The 23001-nt window shown below is 46.8% G+C and overlaps 1 protein-coding gene across 6 annotated transcripts in view; it reads right to left on the reverse strand.

The window, feature by feature from the left end:
• Nucleotides 1–23001, reverse strand: part of CDH23 (cadherin related 23) — a 213802-nt gene that overhangs the window by 90804 nt on the left and 99997 nt on the right. For all 6 annotated transcript variants that reach the window (XM_030488583.1, XM_030488582.1, XM_030488590.1 and 3 more), the window contains 4 exons: nt 22586–22714; nt 15516–15594; nt 3378–3490; nt 1162–1350 (listed from right to left, as the gene is read on the reverse strand). In XM_030488583.1, the coding sequence (XP_030344443.1) occupies nt 1162–1350; nt 3378–3490; nt 15516–15594; nt 22586–22714 (510 nt within the window). The remainder of the gene's footprint in view (nt 1–1161; nt 1351–3377; nt 3491–15515; nt 15595–22585; nt 22715–23001) is intronic.

The following is a 23001-nucleotide window of genomic DNA, read 5'->3' on the forward strand; positions in this document are numbered from 1 at the left end:
GCTGAACTCATAACTCTTGGATGGTGACATCATGTCACAAGTAGATTATTAGTTCTGTGTCATAATCACTTCACAATGAAAAAAAAGGGATTTCTGGCTGGCTTTACGAGATGCGGTGAACTCCACCCAGGACTGGTGAAAAGCAAATCCATCATCTCAGCCAGCAAAGGCATCCTAGAAGATGCACAATTTAATTGACCCACTGAGATTTTGGGGGGTGGGGAGAGAGATTCTGTTTCATATTCCTTGGTACTATCACATCATTTCCCTGAAGCATCAGGAAAACATCCTGGTGATGCCATTTGTTCTGACAAACCCTCTCCCCTCATCTCTCACTCAGCCTGAAAAGGAATAGGGGCGGTGTGAGCCTGTAGCCAGAGCTTTATCAAGGGATTTCGGAAAATATACCATGTAGTGTCAGCACTGGTTTGAAGCAGACACCACACAGCGTGGAAGGGTTGGAGGGTACTGGCACACAGAAGCAGCCAGACGTGAACTGCACAAGTCAAATAATCAGAGTAATTGAAGGCTGCAAGCCCAAGGCTGGAAAACATGTTGCAATCCCTACATGGCATGGACCAGCGAGTAACAAATAGGAGCTCCATTAACACAAGGGAGCAACAAGCCTCCAACGCTCCCAACTTGTTTGCAGTGATGAACTGTTATCCCAGTGTCCGCCACGCTTCCTCCAGCCCCAAGATAGCAGGTATCTCTTAATTCCTCCCAGGTCGCAGCAGTACCCATCCCTGCAAGGACAGAGAGTCTGAGGTCCCTTCTTTCTGCTTCCTGGCAGGTCTCCTGGGAGCCCAGCAGAAAACCCTATGCCTTTCTAAAACAGACTGGCAAAGGACTACCCAACAAGAGCCCTCAGAAGCAGGCAAGAATCAGCATCCCACACAATCCGATTTTCTGGCTTTCAGTGACTGTGCAATCCTGACTGCATTAAAGCACATTCTGTGCCTGCTCTCTGGGAAGGGCGTCTATCTGCATGCAGGGTACTGAGCACTGGCACCAGTAAGAGCTAAAAAAGTGGTTATCAGGACATAACCATGCACCTCATCACAAGTTCATCAGTGACTTATCCTTCATTGCACCCCCAAAAACCATGAGTGCTATGCTACAAAGGATGGACAGAAATGCCCACAGCAGGGGATACCTCACCTCATCTTTATCCTGCACCTGGATGAAGAGGGGAAGGGCAAAGCCCACCTGGGCCAGCTCTGGGATGGCCACACTGTACTCAGAGCTGTTGAACTCAGGTGCATTGTCATTAATGTCAATAACTAGGATGTTGAAGGTGGTGGTGACACTGGCGTTGGAGGGTGTGCGGTCGTCATTCAGCTCTGTCCCCTGCAAGGAGAGAAAACAACAGGGCAGCCTTTATTTTTCAACAATAAATGTAATAGGAAGCATGAACGCTGTGATTAGAGACTCCTGCAGCCTTTGCTTCCTCCCCTTTGCCAAGGAAGTATGCTCAGTTGGTTCTGCCATTGCCCCTTAACCTTAAGCAACTTTCCACAGCTGACCCATTAACACACAGATGTTGACCCAGCTCTTCCATCACCCATGTTTCAGACCCATAGTACTCTCGCAAACCTTCCCAGGGGTTTAACATTTCCCTTGAGATGGCTGTGGACAAGTTCTCACTTGGCTCTATCATGCAACAGGTTGTTGGGACTCAGAGTCACGCTAGGGGATGAGTAGGCAATTCTCCTGCCCCAAGCATTTGAACAAAAAAAAAAAAAAATTGTCTTAGGAGATGTTTGGGACAGTCCTCAAAATAAGGGAAGCCATGATGGAGAAAAAATTACTCCTATTTTCTCCTCTGCCATCTCCTGAGGTGGAACCAGGAGCAGGGAACTAACCCACCACAGTACTGCTGAAGGGAGAGAAAACTAGGGCAACAGAAATAAACAAGATTTAGACCTTAAAATAGGTTTGGCAACATGTGTCTAAATACAGAGCTGAGTCATGACTCCAAATCACACCTCTGTCTTAAGAAAGACTTTAATTTTGCTTTCCCAAAAGGAAAGAGTGCAGATTTTATTGCCAGAGAAGCAAGACTTGTGAATCAGCCTTTACAAGCAGAGTCCCTCCTCTTGTCCTTTGGATAATCTTGCTTTGCTGTGGGCACAGAAAAGCAGCGCTAACACGACCCACACGGCTCATTGCTATTCGCTGCTTCTGCACACAACAGCAGAACAGGCTGATCCAAACAAGGAGCAATCCAGCTGTATTTTCACTGTGTGCTCCAGGACAACAGCAGCAGAGAACATTTTGGGTCCTGTGGGTGCAGGACACAGAGAGTTGGCATTTGCAGGAGGATGCAGAGTTTGTGGGGAGAGGAAATGAAAATCTATCGGATCAACAGAATATAGTTGGAAGTCCATTATCATGCAGGCAAGAAAACGGGCAAGTTTTCAGGTTCACAAATCTTTCCAAAATTAAACAGATATTTTTGTCCCTATTAAAACCAGACAATCCTCCCTCTTTCCATTTCTACTGAATAGATACTATAAAAGCCCAAACCAAGACATACCAGGGATGGGTGCATAAAGACATGCCTAAAGCTCCAAAGTATAACCTGTGCCTGGGACCCAGATGGGTAATTTCTTGTCCATTTGCACCCCTGACAAAGCATTGCACTTGCCAAAATGAGAATGTTGACTTGATGGCTGCTGTCCTCCCAATCAATGACCCTTCCTACAATGCTGATTTTTCCCCACACCAGCCCAGCAGAATCTATACTACTAAATGTGTTTCTAACCAGCTGCCCAGCTTGGTATTGATCTTAATTGCAGGGCTGTGAGCAGAGCTGGGGAGCCGCTCTCAGGTGGGGCTGATAGGGCTGGAAGACCATGCTCCAGAGCCTTTTCTTGAGGCAGCTTTCAGCATCACTCCCTCGCCGTGCCTTTCTGTGCTGGGCAGGTGCAGATGATGCCCTGTTATACCGCTGCACACTGACTTGACAAAATATAACTGTTTTTCCAGGGGTCTGGGGAGGAAAGGTGGGAAATAGGTACAGCAGGCACAATTCAGGTGCCTGAATGTAGGCATCTCATGCTACCTGTAACCCCAGGGCATCTGCCTCCTGCCAGCAGATACAACAGTAGGCAGATCTAGTTGAAGGCTAGGCTGGGCACCAAAAAGTACCTTATCCATCCATATAGAGGCAACCACATTTTGGGCCACCATAGAAGTGGGCTGTGTTAAACATCTCGCTTGGCTTGGCCAGGGAATAGTGCATCATGGCTCTAGATGCCCACAGGAGCAACATGTCCCAGTTTTGTGTCTCAACCTCAAATGAGCTGTACCCAGGCAGGATGCCTTCCTCATCCTGCCCTGCCAGTCTGCCTCCCAGATGGAGGAGGTCTCACCTTCACTGTGAGGATGAATCCAGCACTATAGAAGGGGTTTTCCCGGTCCAGCGGCCCATTCAGGGTTAAGGCTCCACTGATGTAGTCCAGTGCAAAGATGCTGTTGGTGTTACCTGAGGAAAGTAACAGGCAGTATGAACAGAAGCAGCTGGTACAGCTGATGCCACATGGTGCTGTGGGCAACAGAGAGGGAAGTGGGAGGACACAAGCCTCTTCCCCTGCCAGTCTCCATGCATGACTGGACCTGGTTCTTGACAGGTTTTACAAAGCAGATCTGTTGGCAGGCCAGGAGCTCCAAGCTGGGCACAGGCTCGTCTCTTCAAATCCTGCACATTATCTCAATATGCTTTAAAATGTCATGGCTGTAATGGTCCTCTCGTCCTCTCACCTGCCCCAGCTCAGGGCTCAAAACAGTGCTTTCCCTCCAACAGCCAATAATGTTGTGAATGCTGCAGACAGATAAAGAATTTCAAGGGAGTTTGGTTATTCAAATATGCAGTAGCACAGCCAAAACCAGCGCCAAATCCAGGTACTTCCCTCTGAAAAACTGCCTGCATTCGCAGGGCACCATGCCCCTGAGGTGGGCATGGCCTGTCTCTTAAAATACAAGAGTTAAGGGATATCAGTCCAGATTAATCAGAGGAAGGTGCAGACAGACTAAGCTCCAAAGTACCAGCTTCACATAACAAGCAGTACTTTAACTGTGGGGCCTCTTGCCAGAGGATACTGAGGGTGGTGAAAGTCCACACGTACTCAAGGAGAGACTGGGGAGCTAATGAAAGGAAAAAAACATCTATCAAATAACAGAAAAGCCACATGCAGCTCAGGAATTTTCTTAGCTGGACATATTTGAGCCAGGGAGAATATTAAGGAAAGTACTACAAGCATTTGCCCTGCTTTTATACTCTTGACAGATGTGTTGACCCCATGCAGTTGCCTTGTTTCCCTCTGCTTGAGCCAAATTTGGCCGCTCTGCTGGTCCTTATGCAAGCAACCAGACAAGGTGCCATGGAGGTCTGTGCTGCCTCCACTGAGCATCCTATCCTCAGCTTGACCCCTCCTCGGGAATTAGGCACCCAGAGAGGATTAAAACAACACTTGAGTCTCACAGCCAGCAGATGCTAAAAAGACAAATGTCCTGCACTGGGAATGTTCTTGTGCCAGTCCCAGGTGCTCTCTCTGTCAGCCAGACAAAAGAAAGCAGTTGGTATGTAGTGCCTGGGATACCTGATGCCAGGCCCGACACAATACCAGAGGAGGTTGTTGGCTGTTGAATTAGTGATGACCAAGGAGGTTATACACTGGGATATGGTCACCCACGCCACTCCCCTCATCATCTCAAGGTATGCAGAAACCCCTGGTCCAGCTCCAAATGGGAGCAAGAAAACCCTGCAGGTAAGCTATATTCATCCCAGTCAAAAATAAAAAACCCCTTGTCTTCTCAATAGATCTCAGCATGAAGGAAACACACACAACATTTGTCATTTAGTGGAAGGGAGCTTTAAGACAGACCTGCTGTCACAGAAAGTTGTTTCCATCACTCAGCATCCACGTCACTCCTTTCCAATCCCCCATTTAACCACAGCTGCACCTTTCACGGGATGGCCAAAGCTTCCCTCCCAGCCGCAGCAGCCACCCTGGCCTTTATGAGCGGCTCATAAAGGATCTCTCCCAGATCCCAAAGTGCCAGAACACCTTTCTCCTCCATGACTGAGCCTTTACATCTTCCTCTTGTGCTGAATGCCTCTCATTTCTGTCCTTGGTCTTCTCTCCCATCTGAAATGGCCCATTGACTGCTACCCAGCTTAATGAACTGATGCACAGCTACTTAAAACATCAGTGGCAGCTTTTCTTTTTTTTAATCTAACTTTCGCTGCCATACATGAAGATCTCTAGTCTCCTCTCTTGGGCAATTCCCCTCTTTTCATCTTGACTTCCCACCTTTGCTCTGTAATTTATGTCTCTTTAGGAGACTTCTTCTGATACTAGCTTTGGAGGACACTCCACAAGATGCACTGAATTGTGCTGCAAGTCATTTAAATGCTCTAGGATGCCATGTCACCATGGTAAAGTTTGTGCATCAGGGCGTTCTTGGTACACTCCCCCTAATATAAAGTGTAGTGCTAACAAGAATCTGTAAATGCAGAGACCAATGGATTTTAGTGGAAATAGGTCAACAGGGCAGAAATATGACACAAAGGACTAAACACAGCACTGAGGAATGGCATGCTGCCTCCTAACACCTCCAGTAGCTGCATCCTGAGAATGGTTATGCATTTCATATTTGACCATAGTAATTTTTTGAAGGATGGATGAATAATTTAGGGACCCAAATACCCTCCCAGGCTACACATCAGAGCCTTTTCTCTAGCTCAGCCTCCTCAACACAACAGAGAAGGCAGATATGCATCTGATGCCCTCTGGGGTGCCTTTCTGCTAGCAGAGAATTGCCAGCTTTGCAAATTAGCCTCAAAAGGTAAAAAGGTGTCTCCAAACTTGTCCCTCAGAAGCCTTTCATAATTTTCTCTACAATGCTTCTCCACCCACCACCTCATTATTCCTCTGACCAGCGATCCCTGCTGAAGTACTTGCACTTCTGAACAATGCACATTCCCAGGAGACTCTTTTTTTGCAAAAAATCTCTCTAATCTTCACGTCTTCAATTTCCTCAGAGCAAGGCTAAAAAAAAAAGGTGGGGGAAAAATCACCAATTTTGTCTTTCCCTCCCCCTGGCCTCTCACATTCCCCACCTCTGTAGAATTTCTTCTCCCTCCCTGGTTCTTGCATTATCTCTCCATCACCTTCCCAACCCAGGAAAAAGCCAACCTTGGGTTAAGCACAGCTTAATCTGCAGCTGCTGGTGCAGACAGCCACACTAGCTGATGGCTTTCAACCATCTCTCCCAGCGCTTGCTCCATCCTGCTCCCAGTTGCACTGGTCACAAGCTCCCAGCTGGCCACCCATAGCCATCTGTGGGTGCAGGTGGGTGTTGTGAACTGAGCCAGCTTCTCATCACGCTGTCCCAATGCTCCCACTGATAGCTTGCGTGGCCTGTGGCCAGCGCTGCCTGCTGGGCATGTCAACAGAGCAAACCTCTTTTTGCTCATTACTGGTTTTGAAGCGATACAGCAATGCACAGATGCATGATGGAGAACACAGAGAAGATGAAACACCTTTGCAGCAGTTGAGATCCCCAGATAACCCCGTTTCTCAGAGGATGCAGAACAACACGAACCTTTCCATCTCCAAGTTTGCACTCTGCAAACTGTTTTAATGACACAGGCAGAAACTATCATGGGGCTACACCTAACAGAGAAGACAAGTAGCCTTCAAGAAGGTACCCCCTCTGCTCCTCCTCTCCTCTATGTTCCCCTTGCATGGTCTCTCTCAAGCAGTGCTCATGCTGCGTCACACAGAGTCTTCTGCTCCACACCAGGCAGGCAATAAGACAATCACTCACTTGGCTCAGGAGTTACCAGGTGCTGGACATTTCCCTGCTTGAGCCATCTCTTACCTAGTGTAAGGTCTGGCCTGAACCACCAAAGCATTCCTAGATGGAAACTAAGGACTTCATTTCCATGCCTCTGTTTGAGAAGGGAGGCCATGCTCTGGTTTCTGCTAAACAGAGGCTTACCTATCCTCTGCCTCCTTCCCCGTCCAGACAAGGATGTGGCATGTTCACAGAGAACCAGGCAATCCAGCTTCATTTCATGGAGCAGACAAAGCTAAGGAGTAAGTGGGTCTTTCATAGAGCAAAGGAGGAGTTCTGCTTTCAAGTGCTGAGAAAGCAAAGATGGCCTTAAGAAAAGCAGGGCAGGGACCAGACAACAAAAGTGAGGCTGCTTAGGAGGTAGCATCCACCAGAAAGGGACACCCTGTAGGAAAGCAGGGTCCACTTCTACCTCTCTGCTACCACTGCAAACCTGTGGATCCAGACACAGTGCAAAGTTGGGGACAGCAGGAGGGAGCGGGAGAGAGGACCCAGGGTAAGAATCAGAGATAGGGCAGAAATTAAATGATGGCAAGGGAAAGGCTGAGCAGGAAAAGGGAGCACATACAGAAAAAAAGCAAAGGAGACAATGTTTGTTAATACTCAAAAAGACAGGGAAAAGGTGAGAACAAAATAACTTTAGGACAGCAATATGAGTATATTTCTGGCAGACTTGTTGCTTTCACCTGGCAAGGAACAGGCTTGCTCAGGACATACAAGCCTAGCTTCTTGTTATGAGACAGGTAGGAGAACTTTCCCATTCCTCTGCCCATATATAAGTACAGGGGCAGCAGCAGCTGCTACATACACCATGTCTGGCCAGGGGACCAGGAAGGCAGTGACCAGTGTGGTGCTGGGTTAAGGGCAATGGGATGGATCACAGTAGCCCATTCCGAGTGTTTTTCCAGGCTCATTGAGGAACGGGTGGTGGCATAGGCATCGTTTTGGAGAAACATGGCTATAACGAGGAGTTTTATAGATGAGGGCCATAATGTTTAATTGCCCTCAGCCAACACTCTCACAGCTTAAAAAGGCCATTAAAAATACTGGCTCAAACCCAGGGGGAAAAAAAGAAAAGATAAAAAAGACATTGGTGTCTCCTCCTTCCTCCCGCCCCTTTGGACTTTGAGCATCATTCAAATCCTTAGGAGGGAGAAATGCAGCTATTGCTCAGCTGTAGCAAAGAGCTACCTGTCAGCCAGGGGAAGCCGATTCCCCCACGGAGGAGAATTTTCCCACACCCCTCTACATGAAGAGCCATTTATATCAGGGAGCTGCATGGGGCTTGCTAAGCTGCTGAACTTGGAGCAGGTGACTTTCATGAGATGTGAAAGGGGAACCCATCACACACCTTGTGCTGGATAATTTATTAATCAAAATGTGCTCTGTCAGGGCTCTTTGGCACTGAAATAGATGCTGTTGGATGTGGTTCATAGAGTCAGCAACAGACACAGTTATTACCATATAAATAGTCCATCAGCTGCCATGACCACCTCGCTGCTCTTCACCTTGAGTTTTTGCCCCTGCATGATACGCAGGGAAGCATGCCAGGGCAGATACATTGCCCCATGCTTAAATTCAAAAGGAAAAAGTGATTTCCAAAGGAAAAGGGGTTACAACCTGAGCTTTGTTTCTTTACTCTGCATGAAATCAAGATGCTCTACAAAACCATGTTTGTTTCTCCTGCTCTGGACTTTGGTTTGCTCTTCTTCCCAGAAGATGCAGCTTTCTCTGGGACAACAGATTCAAGCCCAAAGCTGTGTGCTGGCCCTCCTCCACACATGCCTGCTCTGCAACCAGGCATTTTTAGTATCTTCCCCCGAAAGATTTAATTGCCCGTTCTAGCACAACTGGCAGAATTTTTGATCTTGCAGAGCCACAAAAGCAGCTCAGATTAAACCCTCACACAGTTCCCTTTTTTAGAACTGAACATACAGTAAGAGAAAATAAAAGGAGAGTTTTACCACCCAAGGTTCCCTCCTGAAGCCCCCAGGAGCTGCGGCTGGATACCAGAAAGAACAGAGCCTGAAGAGTTTAAAGATTCCTGCTCTGAGCGTAATTAATCACACAAAAGGATGCTGAGTCTTGGACCACAACCACCGTTCCCCCACATCATCTAAAATGTGCTTTGTGGCTCATAGGGAAGGCAAATCACCAGCACTGCCTGGCTTGGCTTTCTTCCTCACAACCTTTCCTCTTTCCATGAATCTAACCCTAGAACCTGCTACAAGAGAGCAGCCAAAAGCTGTATCCTGAGTCAAGAGGGAAAACCACCATAAATATTTATTTCACTCATTTCTGTAAACACAACACTTTAACCCTCCGCCTGAGCTCACAGAGGATTTTGTCCTAATAAACAGGGCACAGAAGGCAGCATGCATTCCCAGAGAGAACTGGCTGGTCTGGGCTGCCAGGCATCACCACCTCAGAGAAGCAGTTGCAGAAGATGCTCTCAGCCTGCAGCCGAAGGATGCATGCATATAAAATTGGCACTTCCTTAATGGCTACTGTGCCTGGACTAGACTGAGAGACCCACAAATCTCTCCTGTCTCTCCCACAGCAGTAGGCAGACTCATCAGGAGAATATGAAAGGAGTACACTGTAATATGCCCAGTAACAATTCTGAATCAGCTTTTAACATAAATCCCATATGTCCAAGCTCAACACCTTTCAGAAAATCTTCCATTAAAAACCGTCTCAGAACTGGTTGCTTTCCCTAGCCCAAACAGGAACAGAGACAGCACAGGTTCATTCTTCTCCAGAGATTGCCGACAGCTTGCAAACACATTAAATCCCAGGAAGTTAAATAGGAAGTCTCAGATATTAAACAAAAACTATGCTTTTGTTTCATATTTACACATAAAAGGAAATGTATAGTTTTAATTACTGAAGGCCATTTGCTGGGAGACCACCTGCCATGCAAACCATTACCACAACCCTATCTCTTTCCAGTGATTTCTGGATTGCCAGGGAGCCAAAGCAAGATGCCAATGTGACAACAAAACATCATTAGCAGTGGGGAAGAAGACAGGGAGCAATCGAGCCAAGAAAAGAGGGGTTATGGCTGCAGCCACCATCTCCTCTTTGTGCTGTCTCATCCTCATGCATTGGCAGGGTGGGGAAAACAGCCTTTGATGAATAACTTGACGTGAGGCACTTTTCCACCCATCAGCGTGTCCTCCTACAGAAATGTTCTGCTATGATGACTGCCTTTAAATCACACTGGAAATCCCTCCCAGCAGGTGTAATTTATGAGGACTTTGACACCCTAGTAGTTCACCGAGTGATCCAAATGTGGGAAAAAAGACAGCACGATGTAAGCCACCTGGCAACGGGAATATTAAAATTAACAGGTCCTTTTTCCAAGGTGCCTCCCTGATGTCCAGTTTAAGGGACTTGTTGAAGTGGTTCACTTTGCCATGTCCTTATTAAGTCAGGTCAAAATACAAGGAGGGGCGACAGCAGCTGAGTGCTGGGAGACCTCTTTAGCCACTTAACCTTACCTCAAGTCATCATGCTGCACTTTCAAAAGGAAGGCAATGGGGGACTCCAGATCTGTTAAGACTAGGTGAAACATGTTCTGAGAGCTACTGCACTGATTTTTACATTACACATACACACATATATCTATATGACATTTTACTCCTTAGCAGGAAAATCAGAAGAAAGATAGAGAACAATTCTTTTCAGACATGCTTCCCTCTTGCTTTTGTAACTCACACTTCTATTACATTGCTCAAATAATGATTTTTAATTCATGCTTCCCTTGGGATGCACCAGCTTTAGGAAGAAAATGCTTTGCCAGAAACTGCATCAGTCTCCTAAAACAATCAACTTGGGGAAGAAAAAAAATGCCCTAAGGGTTTTTGAAAAGCCCTAAGGACCACCTCACTGACTGACAGCCCTGCACTCACTCCCCTCTCTCCTGCAGGACTTTCCAAGCCACAGGAAGGACATATGGATTGCCCTTGTGCAATCTCCCATTGCCCATCCATCACTGCACCTGAAATGTGTCAGGCAGGCAGAGACTGACATTGGAGCCCTGGGACCGTTTCCCTGGTTTAACCCTTCAGTGCCTGCCCAAGCAGCACAGGTCACCTTCATGCCAGGACATGCAAAGTCTTCTGGCTGTCCTGGAAATAAACGAAACTCAAAGTTTACTGCTAGCGAGCAAAGCACATGACTATAGTCATACAATACATTTTCCTAACAAAAGCTAGTGGGCCAAAATCCCCTCCTGCCTATTAGTTAAATTGCTATTCAATTCTCAATAAAAATCCTTCTCTTAAAGAGCCAAAGGATTCCCCACACCACAGGTGATGTGCAGCAGCAGCAAACATTAAAACACACTGCCGTCTGCAGGCCTGATCCTGCTGAGAGCACTGTGGCTGTCCGATTTCTACCAGGAAAATCAATCTCTGTTAGACCAGAGAGTTCCCCTAAATGAAAAGCCTTATCTAGAACAGGTCGTGTTATACAACAAGTCACTTGCTTTGCCTGGGAAATGAAAGATGATGAGCCAAAGTCCCCGGTACAGAGGCTATCTCCATAAATCTGCCGAAAAGGAACTGTGGATTACTTTGCTGGATTAATTATCTGTCCTTCAAACAGAGTCCTGACCTCAGCGGCTGAGCATCTCCAACCTGTCAAAGCAGCTGGGAAATCAGGAAGGGAGGGCTTTTGCAAGGCACTGGCCACAGGCTGCCTGCACCCTCTTTCACGTGGGAAAAGCAGCAGAAACACCCATGAGAGTGATGGGAGCCCTGGCACTGACCAGCCTGTCAGCACAAGGGGCTTGAATTGCACACTCTCAATCTGGATTTCTTTTTCAAATGGCCTTTTGCAGGGCGGTGATCCCACTCCTTGCAAAGCGTGGGGCAAAAAAGTTCATGTTTTCATGGGGTTAAAACATGGAGATTGGCAGGGAGGAGGAGAAACAACTGAATGGATTTTCCCTATAAGATATGGAAAAGATTCTGAGTGCAGGCAGGCAGGCAGCAGGCAGGCTCATGCACCCTATCAGGACAACTAGCCAAAGCCGTGGCACAGCTAGATCAGTGCTCCTCTGTCATTTCAGGCTTAACAGCTTTGTAAGCTGGCGGCGTAAAGTTAAATCTTAAGTCTTATTTTATGTGGTTATGGTTAATCTTTTAGTTTTATTGTTTTCCTGTCATGGGAGCACCTTGTGCTGGAGATAGCTGTATAAATAAGAGCTGCAGTAGTATAGCCCGAGGCACAGCTACCTGAGGGATGGAGCTGAAAAGGACACCGGCAATTCCAAATTAATTTTTATATCCCACCTCCAAATCATACCAATGCTTTAGATATTAATACCAAAGGAATGATAAATGGCTAGGTTGCTTTTCAGCTCTCTTGCTGCTGTATATTCAACCCCAGCTAGTAAAATCAGACCAGACACGTGAGCCCTGTGCCTGAAGACATGGGAGAGCCTGGGGGAGACATCACCCATCCCTGCCGTGAAATGAGAACAGTATCGCTGCCACCTCCCCTTGTGGAAAGGAGGTGAAGAGTATAATTACTACCTCCACTGGCCATTTTCGCTTTTGCTTATGGTTGGTTTCTAATTTAATTTGCTTCCCTATTCCCATATGTTAAGCTATTTTTTTGCAAAACTGCCATAAAAATTTACCAGCTCAGGCACAAAATCTGCTTGCTGACCTTTACCATTGTGATTGAGGATAATGACAAATTAGGCTTTACCTGCCTGCCAAAAAAATCACTTGCCTTGGGTGAGCAGGATTTTGGAGACATGCTAGCTGCTGGTTCCCATGTCTGGACTCTCCGGCAGAAGGTAACATATTCTTTCAAAAGCAAGCAGCAAACCATGTAAAGTATAAGAGAGTGCCTTGAGCAGGGCAGGGAGGCACTCACACTCTTATGACTTCAGAAAAAAAATTGTTTGCTCCATGACCATGTTTTCTTTAAAAGTTGCCCGCAGCCACACACCTTGGTCACAGTCTGACAGCTGAAAGGAGCTGCCCAACTCTGGCTCTGGCAACAAACACAACCCAAAGCGGAAAGAGGGTATCCCCAAGCCTGGCTTCAGGGATTTTGGAAACCTCTGCCTTGAGCTGGAGGCAGGGTGAAAATGGGCAGAAGGCCGGAGGCAATAGTGGGTATCTGCAGTTGTCCCTCGGTCCCTTCATGGGCTAATCCTTCCCAGCACACCACTCTGAAAGATGCTGCTGCTGACAGGAGGAGGACTCGTCCCTGGCAGTGTTCAAGGCCAGGTTGGGCAGGTTGCCTGGTCTAAAGGGAGGTGTCCCTGCCCATGGCAGGGTGTTGGAATTGGACGATCTTACAGTCCTTTCCAACCCTAACCATTCCATGATTCTATGACTCCTACTCCGCAATTCTCAAGTTTGGGGGGAAAAAAAAAAAAAGATGCAAAGCAGTTTAATCACTCTTTGATGTGTTCTGCCTGATTCTGTGATATGAGAGCTGCCCCCCACCAGGCAGGACTGGGGGAAGGGATTAAGCTCTTGGCATATGCAAGCAGATGCGAAGCTTATGCACTGATCTGCCTGCCTGTCACTCTGCACACCCCATCCTCCCCAACCAGGCTGCCAGAGCACGCCTGGCTCCCTGCCACCGTCCCTCCACCCACCCTTAATGACCAAACTGATGCTATCCTGGCACTGAGCAGGGGACACTTGCAAAGGGACATCATGACTATTTTGCAGGAAAACCTCCTGCAAAGATAGACATGGAAATAAGATCATGCATGAACATTGCAGGTGAAAACCCAGGGTCCAAAGGGTCCAAGGTTTGTTTCCTTGATTCGGTAGAGCAGCTGTAACCATCTGATGAGCAGAAAGCCTGACATGACCATGAATGGATGCATTTAGCAAATTAACCTCCTATAGATTACACAGTTGTTTCTGTAGGTTTTAGCCATCAAATAAAGTCTCTTAGAAACCCAGAGCTGTTTGTTTTGCACCGGTGCTGACAAGGGAAAATTAGATACCTACAGCATAACCCATACTGAGTCAGAAAAAGTGTCTGTGGCCATCAGCAGATGCCCAAAGAAGGGTGTACAAACAGGACAAGGGTGATTTCCCAGCTGCTGACCATCTTCAGACTTTGAGCTGGGTGGGGTTTCTATAAGCTGAATCTTTTACCATCCTCACAGTAGTTCAGCAGCCTCTGCAAAACTAGAGGTTTCAGTCCAGTCTCCAATGAGACAAAAGCAAGTCCCTACTGCACTTTGGCCTGTTGATACATGCAATCTGGGGGAATCTTTCACTTAATTCATGCCAGGGGAACATTAGAATAAATTGCAGAGGAAATTAGAGGAATAAATAATCCTGGCATCTTCAAAGGCACAGTGACCAGGATACTTGCAGTCAGGATCAGTGGACTTGAAAATCAGGGTGAAATCACCTTGACCTTAAAGATTGATTAAAAGAGAATTTGAAATGGCTGGGCTTTGAGGAACTGGGAAATTATTTCCACACGTGTAGCCTGAAGGAGCTGCCAACCAGTACCTGAAGCATGTGAGAGATGCACCTGAAGCAGGGAGAGGAGGCACTACAGCCATTTCTTGCTCTGAAGATTCCCTCCCTCCACCAGCAAAAGCAATGCCAGAAATAGGATTATGACCCAGACCCACCAAGCTCCCTTGCTCCTGGGTTAACCCAAGCAGTCTGTCTGTCCCTGGGGCAGAGCCCCGCCAAAGCAGCGTCCAAGTGCTGCTCAGTGAGCATCAAAGTCTGCCTTGGATATGGCAAAGGATCACTGACCTCAAGGCATCTTAAATAAGATGGGTCCAGTTCCCAAATCTTGCGTTTACATTGCACAACTGTGTTTTATCTGGAAACAGTTGCCCAGACTGCCCTGCCCCTGGCTCTTTAGCCATCAGAAGAGATCCAGAAACTATGGACCCAAAGGAGACAAGCACTGCCCAGCAAGGATCCTTGGGTGACCAGCTACATCAGTCTCAGCAAGATACCCATGCATCTTGGGAGGAGTACCCTGGGCCTCAGAGTCGCTCCACAAAGGTGGGAATAAGCCACATGCCTGTCAGAAGGCAGAAACCCTTCACTGTTTTAATTAAGCTTAATTCTCTAGCCCTGCACCCTCATGGGTCCAGCCCCCTGCCTCCCAGCTTGTGAAGCTCTGGCAGTGTTTTGGGAGGCCAGCCCTCGAGGTGGGGTGCTTTTGGGAAACACTGCAGAAACTGCCAGGAGCCATTCAGCCCATAATATGCCCCATTCTCTCCCTAAACAATAAACACCACACTGCCAGCAAGAGTTTTATGCAGATCTCCTCCATGATGCTGTGTAAAGCAGGGCTGTTTGTAGCTCATCATTAGGACAGAAAGGTTTTGTTATGATATATTGTGAAATTTGTTAAAAATAACATCTGCTGCTTGAGGAAAAGGGGATGCTGCAAATGAAGCACTCCAACAGTGCTGAAAGCAGAAAAAGCTTTTCAGGGAGGTAAAAGCTTTCAGTTGTAGCAGTAAGCTACAGTAATTAGTGACGTTGAATCAAAAGAGCAAGCAGTACAGTCAAGGAGATACTTAGCCAAATATGATTTTCCAGGCACAGGATGTACAAAGACTTATTGCAGGGCTAGCTCCTCTATCCTCACTAGACTCCCCACCACATTCCACCTCAACTTACCTGAGACAATGGTGTAGCCGATGCCCCGGGGACGGCCCTTGTCCTGGTCGATCGCTGTTATCATCCGCACGGTGGTACCCTGGGGAGGAAGAGGAGACATGCATTACAGTCACCCCAGATGAGCACTTCTGGGGTTCCTGTGGTGCCTTACCAAGGCCTTGCACCTCTTACAATGGGCCACATGCTTAGGAAAACCTGTTCAAGGACAAAGCATGCCACAGAAAAGTCTCATCACCTGCTTCTAGGGGCAGTTCAGGCTCACCAGTCCTCACTCCTGTGCAAGCTGCAAAACTCTGCTAGCCCACCACAGGACATAGCTGGCAATGCTGAGGGCATGACCAGGAGAACATGTCCTCTAAGGGAAACACTTAGCAGGATGAGCTTGACTGTCCGTTAGGTTTATACCAAGGCAAGTGTCTGTAGAGGCTAGAGAGAGCACCACCAGACACGTTCCTCATGCTACTCATCCCTTACCCAGAGGGAAGGGGTTTGAAACAAGGTCGATGTGGTAAGCACAGCTGTGAGTGCTCAAGGAAGAAGAGGAAGGTGCAGCAGGAACTGAACGTGCAGCACTGGCAAAGCCAGGACATGCCTTCTTATAGCACCACAGCTGCACAGGCTGTGACTGACAGGCAAAGCTTACACTTCTCCACCACAGATATTTTCACTCTGCAGACCCTTGATAAACAAAGGCAACAATTCCCCCTCACCACGATCTCCAGCACTGGTCACTACACCACTTCTATCTACTGGTGGCTTCCCAGTTTCAACTGGTCCTCTTCTCCCCCTGCATTCTTCAAATGAGGCACCAAGGAATGTTCTGCTGGCCATTGGCATCCAGCTGTACAATTTGCTAGGCAAGCTGCAGAGAATTTAATTGAAACCTTTAAGGAGAAGGAGGGTTGGACAGATGCTGTGAACAGGGATTGCCCACAGGCTTCTGCAACTGTCAGCTCACCCATCTCATACTCCATCCTGCAGGACAGACCTGTTTCTTACAGCCCAGGAGGCAGATCGACAAGCCCAAGAATTCGCCAAAAGTGATTAATTATATAAAAGTCACTCAAAATTCTTGTTTAGTGCTTTAAATAAAAACATCATGTGCTTATGTCAACTCCATAAGCTGACTTCTCCCGCTGCACTGCAGTGAGCCCATGTGAATACAAACACATGCACATGCACATGATTAATGTAGTGTGAAAAAATTTACAACTCAGCTGTTCTTTTTTCATTGGTTTATTAACAGTGGGAAAAAAAGCTTTTTTTTTTTTTGCCCTCAAAGGAAATGTCAACGGAGGCATTTGCATATCTAACGAGGGAGCACAGAGGAACAGCAGTGTTGCATTTGCCCTGCAATCCATCGGTTGAAGGCCAAAGGGAAAGCTGCTGCAGAAACACCACCAGTGGAAAGCAGGGACTTGCCCTCTTCCCCGGCTTTCAAAGCCATGCCCCTGTGGGCTCTTTACCCACAGGGTAAAGTGATGCTTTACCACTGCCGGCCATAAAGAAGGCCCCTGGGACCAGGCAGACTGCCTATGCCCTGATCTCTGAGGGCACTTCAATGGGCTCCTTAAGTAAATCCATGTTATTAACAGAGAACACTAGCCATAAATCCCAGGTCACTGGCCTTTGAGCAGCACTCGGCTGGTGAGGCTCAGCAGCCACCGAAGTGCCTCTAAATCACTGACAATAACTGTGCTTTCCAAAGGAGCAAAGATAGATAAAAAGCACAAGTAAAGCGGGAAAGAAACAGGTGGGAAAGCAGAACAAGGGACATGGAAAGGAGGGCAATGCAAAGCAGAGAAAAAGAAAAGAAGGGCAGGCATGCAATCCAGCATACTCTATTTTAAGCCGCTGTCCCCATGGGGCAGCTGTAAGCCCCCCTCCACTCCATGGCAAAACAAGAGCTCCTCCATGGCGGAGGCGGTGGGTGAAGGCTCTTGGTCCACCTTACAGCTTGCTCATCACCTGTCAAAAAGCGAGGGAGCAGTGCAGAATGATAAGTGCTGCCTGCCGTGCAGCACATTTCAAAGGGAAGGCAGCTGTGGGAGAAGGCAGGGCTCCCGCGATGTCTGAGGAATAGCAATCGGCCTGCCACACTGCGGCCGCTTTATCTATGGGAAAGGTCCCTCCTGTAGCAGCCAAGGGGAAGGGCTGTCGGGAGAGATAAAAGGGTGAACACAAATGTTGCAGCAGGGAAAGTCTGGGAGGGGAAAAGGGGGAATCTCGTTAGGATATCTTAGCAGCGTGTGCCTTAGAGACATCCATAGGAAAGAAATTAACCAGACATCTGATCACAAGAATGAGGGCTGTTAGAGAGCACTCTAGGGTTCAACTGCAAGGCCTTGGCAAGCCCATGGTGATGGTTTCCATGCTTCTGGTTTTTGAGTCTAGTCTTCCCCGTTCTCCCTGCAGACCTGTGTGTCTCCCTGTTCTCCAAAAGCCCCTTCACCAGCCCCTCCTGGGGATGAGCCACACTTCACCAGTGATGGAGAAATACATGCCAGAGTGAAGCTGAGTTCCCTAACGTTCGTGGATGCCATGTCCTGGAACTACAGGAAGGACAGGAATCCGGGCACCTCTTTGCATCGTCCCTGGTTTCCATCCTTCCTGCTAGCTCTTTCACAAGAGTGTTCTAATACCCACAGAACTGGAGGATCCCAGATCCTGAAAATGGATGATTCCTCCCCAAGCATTCGCACAGTGTTTATGACCTTAATCCTTCTGGGGAAGACGCTGAAGAAGTGCCACAGGACAGACATAACGTTTATCCACATCGCTGGTGGCAATTACTGGTTTTGTAGTGAGTGGTAAGAACTGATGAAGACAGTCTTGGAGCATGATAATTCAACATGGTCAACAGGAAGGAGTATTCCATTCAGCATGTGTTGGAGTAAGATGATGAGATGCAAAACGTGATTGTACACATAGACTATACTCATCTCTTAGTTCCTGTGATGATCATGAAGCCTTGCCCACCATACCAGCAGAGATAACTAAACAGAGAGAAGAGACTAGAAACGAGAAAACACCCAAACCAAAATAAACCCGTGATCACAGTCATACCACAACAGCAAAGACTGACCTCTCAACAGCCACATCTCAACAATTTCCAGTTTTTCTTCAAAAATCCTATCAGACTACAATAATATTCATTTTACTGTCTAGGTCTTAGCACAGTAAGGGCAGAAGATGCTGTGCCGTGCCCTAGCTCCCTGAGGCAGCCAACTGCACCCCTAAATTGGAGGGGACCGTCTCTAGCCAAGCACATCTGGCAAGGCTTCCACATACTCATGGAAACATGTTGACTTCCAGTGCTAACAGCTCTGCCCAGGACTCACCCCAAGTATTTGCAACGCAAACCTACAGCTCTCAATCTCCCAAATATTCCTGACATTTCTTAAAACAAGCACCAACTTGCCTACCTACCACAGGCCATGGTGGCTGCAAGGAAAGGACTCAGCTGAAGTTCTGAAGCACCAGAACAGAGTAACTCTCTCCCTCTAGGGAAGGAGGAAGAAGGTTTAGAAAAGTAATAATCTGGAAAAGCCTATGCTTAAAAAAAAGGCAAAGAAAATAAAGAATGGCACATTATCCAAACAAAATCTGAGGGTTTTCTGAAGAGGGGCAGGGGTAAATCAATCCTTTTTTAATAAAAACCTGAGCTTTTAATAAAGTGTTCACACTGATGGGCTGGAAATATTGTAAGAAAGAATTAACTCAGAGCTATTGAGACTTTAGGGCAAAAATAGCACTGATTCTACATTATTTCTTCAATCCAAGGACTTTGTGAGGAGGAGGGGGATGGTGCTGAAGAATTAAAACTGTTTTAATGATATTTGACACGTATCTGTACTATCCTATTGCAAGGGAATACAACTTCTAGTCTTGGGACCAAGCATCAATGGGGTTTGCTCCAGCTCTTGCCTGCACATGGCTCTCTGTGGGATGAAGCACATTTTCGTAGACCTCAGCTTGTCTCTTAGCAAGTGGATTCCTCCTCTTTCACCCCAAAGGGAAGCTGCTATGCACTGGCAGAGGTCCAAAAGCAGCGGGTCATTAGGCCAATAGCATCTCTGTAAGAGGAAATGGCCCCTCTCCTCCAGCCCTTATTAAGTCTGAAGAACATCAACAATGCTATCCAATCTGCAAACGCTGTGAGGATGTACACCCAAAAAGACTCCGAAGATGAAAAATACAACGTCACCAAGCTTTGCCACAGCTACAGGCAGCTTTGGTGCACTTGGGTGCCCTGGGAGAGATGTCTGAGGCATGTTGGGAAGATCAACAGCATCGAGAAGGAAGAAACAACACCTCCAGGGACCTCCCCCCCCTGCATCTTCTTCATTTGCCCAATATGAAATTCCTTTCTTCTCACTGTCAAAATAAGCATGTGCCCAAAATGCTTCTAAATCATGCTACCAGATCCCAGCCTGAGAAAAGTAAGAGCTACAATGGCACTTCTCTCCCCTCTCACATCCCTCCACCCCTTTTTCTTCTTCTCTTACAGGATTAGGGACTTGAAAGGCAAAGCGCAGCCCAGCGTTGCAGCAGGAGGAGGAGGGGGGAGTGCTTCAGAAAGCTGCTACGGCAGGAAAAAAAAAAATCCCATTTCTCACTTCTTAATTCCAGTCAATTCCAGTCAAAGGGCTGATAGAGATCTGTTTGCGGTAATTTGCTGCAGTTTATCCACTCTTTTCACCTTCTATCGGCTCTTCACTGACGGGCTGGCTGACATGCTGTTACTCGAGTGAGGAAATTAAAATTTGATGCAATAATCCCAAATAAGAAGGATTTTATTAGGTAATGTATACACTTTAGATGAGGTATTCTCGCCTGATATATTGATAGAGGAACACAGACATGCTGTGCACCACAGATAAAAAGAAAGGCAAGAGAGACAGAGAGCGGGCATATAGAACAGCAGCAAGTCTCTGCTCTGTAGATTTAGGACGGGGATGAGATTTCTCAAGCACATTTTGACCTGCTGAGCCCGATGGCAGGGCAAACATCACCCACAAATGCACTGCAGCCTGTCTGCTTGAGCTGGAAGCCTGCTTTTGGACAGAAGTTGACCAAGCCCAGACTCCTCATCCAGATTTGCTGTTATCTTTTCAGTGACAAGCCATTCTGCAGGGCGACAGTTACTACTCTGCATGTGCGACTGGCTCCCTCGGGTGCAGGGCAGAGCTGATGAGAAGACTTCCCATGGAGAGATGATAATGCACACGTTAAACCCCAGGTTTGCTATAGCAAACCACGTCCTTGTTTCAGTAGTGATTTCTCTCATGAAAGATGGGACTTTGGGTCCAAATCAGAGAGCAGTATCACTCAAAATATTGCCCACATTCAACAGTCTTCCTCCTCACCATGTCTCTGGTGGCATCTATCCGTCTTGGATATCTCAGTGCCTCTGGAGATGTTACACAGGGCCAAGAGAAATTAAAATCCCTAAATCCTCCAGAAAACTTCTAAGTTTCGTGAGCACTCCTTCATTGATTTCCTGTTTCAGGTTACACAAGAATTATTTGCTGTTTTGCCTGCTGCAAACAGTGTAAATTCTGGGAAGAACTATGGTACACATCGGTGTATCAACACAGATTGTCGAGCTCCAGCTGATAAATATTAATGATATATATCATTAATTTGAGAGGTCCCCTTTCCTGGATACCAGGTCACTCCATGAAGGAGGTGCAGTCTATAATTTTTTATACTTGTGAGACTTTCATTTCTGTCTGTTCATCGAAGGCTTTTTTTAACCCCAGCTAAGTGTGATCTAAGATGTGTTTTTTTCTTACCTGCAGCTTATGTTGCCCCCCACAGAAACACTCCTTAATCTCAACAGCATTGAAACACATTGAAATTTTCACTTTGTGAAAGTAATTCATGAAGCCATTTTTTGGTCATCTTCAGACCAGCAGAGAGGTTATGTGCTGTCTGACCATGGGATTTGTGACAGTAGGACTCCGTCCTATTGATCCAGCGCTCTTCGTGCCATCAGAGCCAGCGTTTTGCTCCAAAATGAATAAAAAGGAATGAACTGAAGCAAGCTGGGGTTCCCCCTACCAGTGCATGAACTGAGCCAACAGGCATTTTGGATCCAGTGCACCAGAGATGTTGCAGGATGCATGTCTGATATTGATGACTACCACACCATCATTTTAGAGCAGAATGTTTTTCCATCCATATACAAAAATATTTGCCCTATAGACAAAGCAATGGGATACACAGCTGTGCCTTGGGAAGGTGGATACTGCTCAGTACTGGCTGGTCCTTGGGCTGAAGACCCTGGGCACACTTGCTGCGAGCAGAGCAAACAGCTCCCAAAGCCAAAGCTGCCTGCCACACTCCCCATCATCTGCTGCAGGGCACAAAAACCCTGCTGTATTTAGAGATTGGGAGATGTTTTCCACAAACAGTGAGTTTGCTGACAAACCGGGTTTCAGAAGAACTAAAATGATTGGATCAATTTGGCAAAACCTGGGGAAAAATACTCAAAGTGCTGAAATGGCTGATGATTCTGGCATTTTCAAAACTGGCTCATTTCAAGAACGTTTAAGTTTTTCTTCAAGTTTTCTATTAGAAATAGCATGCATATACACGGTGGGGAGGAAATGGGGTTACTGTGTGCTAAGAACAACATAAAGCCTTTTAAAAATTTAAGAAAAAAATGTTTAGGAAAACATTTTATTTGGGTTTCAGGCTTCCTAAACCTCCTTGCTTAGGCTCTCTTTTTTAAAAAAGGGCAAAAAGTTTTGGGGCTGGCTTGAAACATGTTGTTTCAGAAAGGAAAAGATTTGCCCCTCTTTGGGTGCCATTTGGATCTCATGATTCAGAGCATTTGTGCTTCAGCATGGAAACAGGGCTCCTCTTTGCACCCAAGCCACAAACATCTGGGCAGAGCAATGCAAACCTGTGATAGATGGAAGGAGAGACAAATATCTCTGCAAAGAGGAGGTTTTCCTCCAAATCTTTTGGGATACCTTGTGCTTTCTGTCCCGCTCCATGCTCCCTTGGCCCCCAGTGCATCACTATGGTCATGCACATTAGAGCGAAACAGCAGCCCTTACCGGAGGCGAGTTCTCATAGATGTTCGTGCTGTACGGCAGGTTGATGAAGATGGGGTCCATGTCCTGCACATCTGTGATGGTGATTGCCAGGTTGGCCAGAGTAGACAGTGGCTTGCTTTTATCCTGGTCCTTGAAAAAAACAAGGGTTGGGGTGGAGGAGAGAAAGGATTTCTATCAGAAAAATAGAATTATTCAACAGCATTAAGTTTCTCAGTGGTAGTTGGGTCAAAATTTATGAGTAGTCCAGGTAATCATCTCTTTTTCAAGCTACTTCCTGGAATTATTGTCCACTGTTCCTCCCTCTGAGCTGAAATGAAATACAATATGCATTTCATTGCAGCATTAGCCCTTTAAAATAAAGCAAGCACCAATTAGGTTTTCATGACATTTCAGTTGAAAAAGAAGAAACACCGTTT

This window comes from Strigops habroptila, chromosome 5 (assembly GCF_004027225.2).
Source record: "Strigops habroptila isolate Jane chromosome 5, bStrHab1.2.pri, whole genome shotgun sequence".
NCBI lineage: Eukaryota > Metazoa > Chordata > Aves > Psittaciformes > Psittacidae > Strigops > Strigops habroptila.